General features: G+C 46.2%; 1 protein-coding gene across 1 annotated transcript in view; it reads right to left on the bottom strand.

The window, feature by feature from the left end:
- Positions 1-1,033: 1,033 nt before the first annotated feature.
- The window catches only part of T265_06965 (hypothetical protein), a gene marked incomplete at both ends in the record, with an annotated part of 6,699 nt that continues 6,227 nt past the window's right edge, over positions 1,034-1,505 (bottom strand). The window contains one exon of the mRNA XM_009172371.1: positions 1,034-1,177. Coding sequence (XP_009170635.1) covers positions 1,034-1,177 — 144 coding nt within the window. The remainder of the gene's footprint in view (positions 1,178-1,505) is intronic.

The following is a 1,505-nucleotide window of genomic DNA, read 5'->3' as shown; positions in this document are numbered from 1 at the left end:
AGCAGGTTGCAGCTTCCAACCAAACAACCATGCATCTGATCCCATCAACACCCATCTGAAAACGCAAGTTCTGTAGCGGAGCCTTCCGCTGAAAGACTGACGACCGACCGTGCAAACGGAAGCAGTCAGATGCCTAACGGATAGTCTATCTTCGTCATGCCGTTCCTCCGCAATCCATCATCACTTTTTGTCACCTACGAGCCTTTGCAAACGGTCATACGTCATCCAAATTAACTTTCTTCAGCAATACCGACCACAAGCACTGACAGGGTAGCTGAGCTAAAATCCCAGCTAGGTTGCTCCATACACTCACCTGTTATGACTTGGAATCCAATCTCTGAATAAACAGTAATCGTCATTCAACGTCACAATAATAGAGGGATCATCGGAGTAATAAGCGCAACCATGTTGCAACCATGGAGCAACACAGTATGAACAACAAGGTTCCCACAAAGGCGAGCATGCGTAAAGGCGGAAGAATGAGAATGTGAGACTCGTTATACTGTCCCATACTTAAGGTTGCTCTTTTCGGAAAAAGGGTGGCCTGATTACGACGAGTGACACTAAAATGTTTTCATGACTCTATTTTGTGCCTCATAACTCTTATTAGAAGAGCAATACAATGGGGCCGTCTAACTGAACAAGTATGTTATGGACAGAATTCGGTGTGTCTCAAACTTGACTTTGCACAATCAATGCCACAAGTACGTTAAACCAGGAGCAAAGTACATCAAACGCAATCAACAGCACAGTCAGCTACTCACAGTTCGTACGTTGGTTCTATCTGCCGCGCATTCACCCACCAATGATGCTAAAGATGTGGTGAAGCCACACGTCCGACGCGACAGCCCGCAGTTTTGGATCGGGAAACGGATAGCGGTGCCGAAATGGTATTACGGAAACTCTATAGGTGGGAAACCGGGAGGGAAGAGCCATGCGCCGAAGGTGATAAGCTGGGTTTACGAATGCCGTCGAGCGTTTCCATTACGAATAAATAATGCAACTACATAGGATCCGCAGTCTTGTTATTCAGTCATTGTTGATCGGCCTTAGGCAAACGTATAAACGGCGTGACAGGCACTAGGAGATTCAGCCAACTACCGGTCCGCACATGGGCCGAATGGATTTCGATATCCTCGACGCGTAACACGATTGATGTAAACGGAAACACAGAATCCTGCAAACTGAGATGGGACAGTACTACAAGTTATCAAACATCGTTATTTGTTGCTCATGTTTAGATGCAATCTGGCTCCAAAAACGCAATTGTAGGAATCAAGTCGAGTTAGTGCTTGTGCAAAAATCAAGTGTTCGGAAAGCTCACAAACAACTCAGCGGCCGGAAACGAGCTGGTAAGTACCCGGTACTGGCTCAACATGTTTCAGGGAGGACAAGGAACCACATCGAGTAAAATAGTCACTCTCTGGGGAGACACCTTGTTGACTACCACTGAGTGATCAGAATGCCCTTTCTCCGTAGTATGTTTCTAAGGAAGTACCCAAAAG

The sequence above is a fragment of the Opisthorchis viverrini genome (genome assembly GCF_000715545.1).
Source record: "Opisthorchis viverrini unplaced genomic scaffold opera_v5_154, whole genome shotgun sequence".
Classification (NCBI taxonomy): domain Eukaryota; kingdom Metazoa; phylum Platyhelminthes; class Trematoda; order Opisthorchiida; family Opisthorchiidae; genus Opisthorchis; species Opisthorchis viverrini.
The sequence above is the reverse complement of the archived record's forward strand: the minus strand, read 5'-3'. Positions and strand labels throughout refer to the sequence as shown.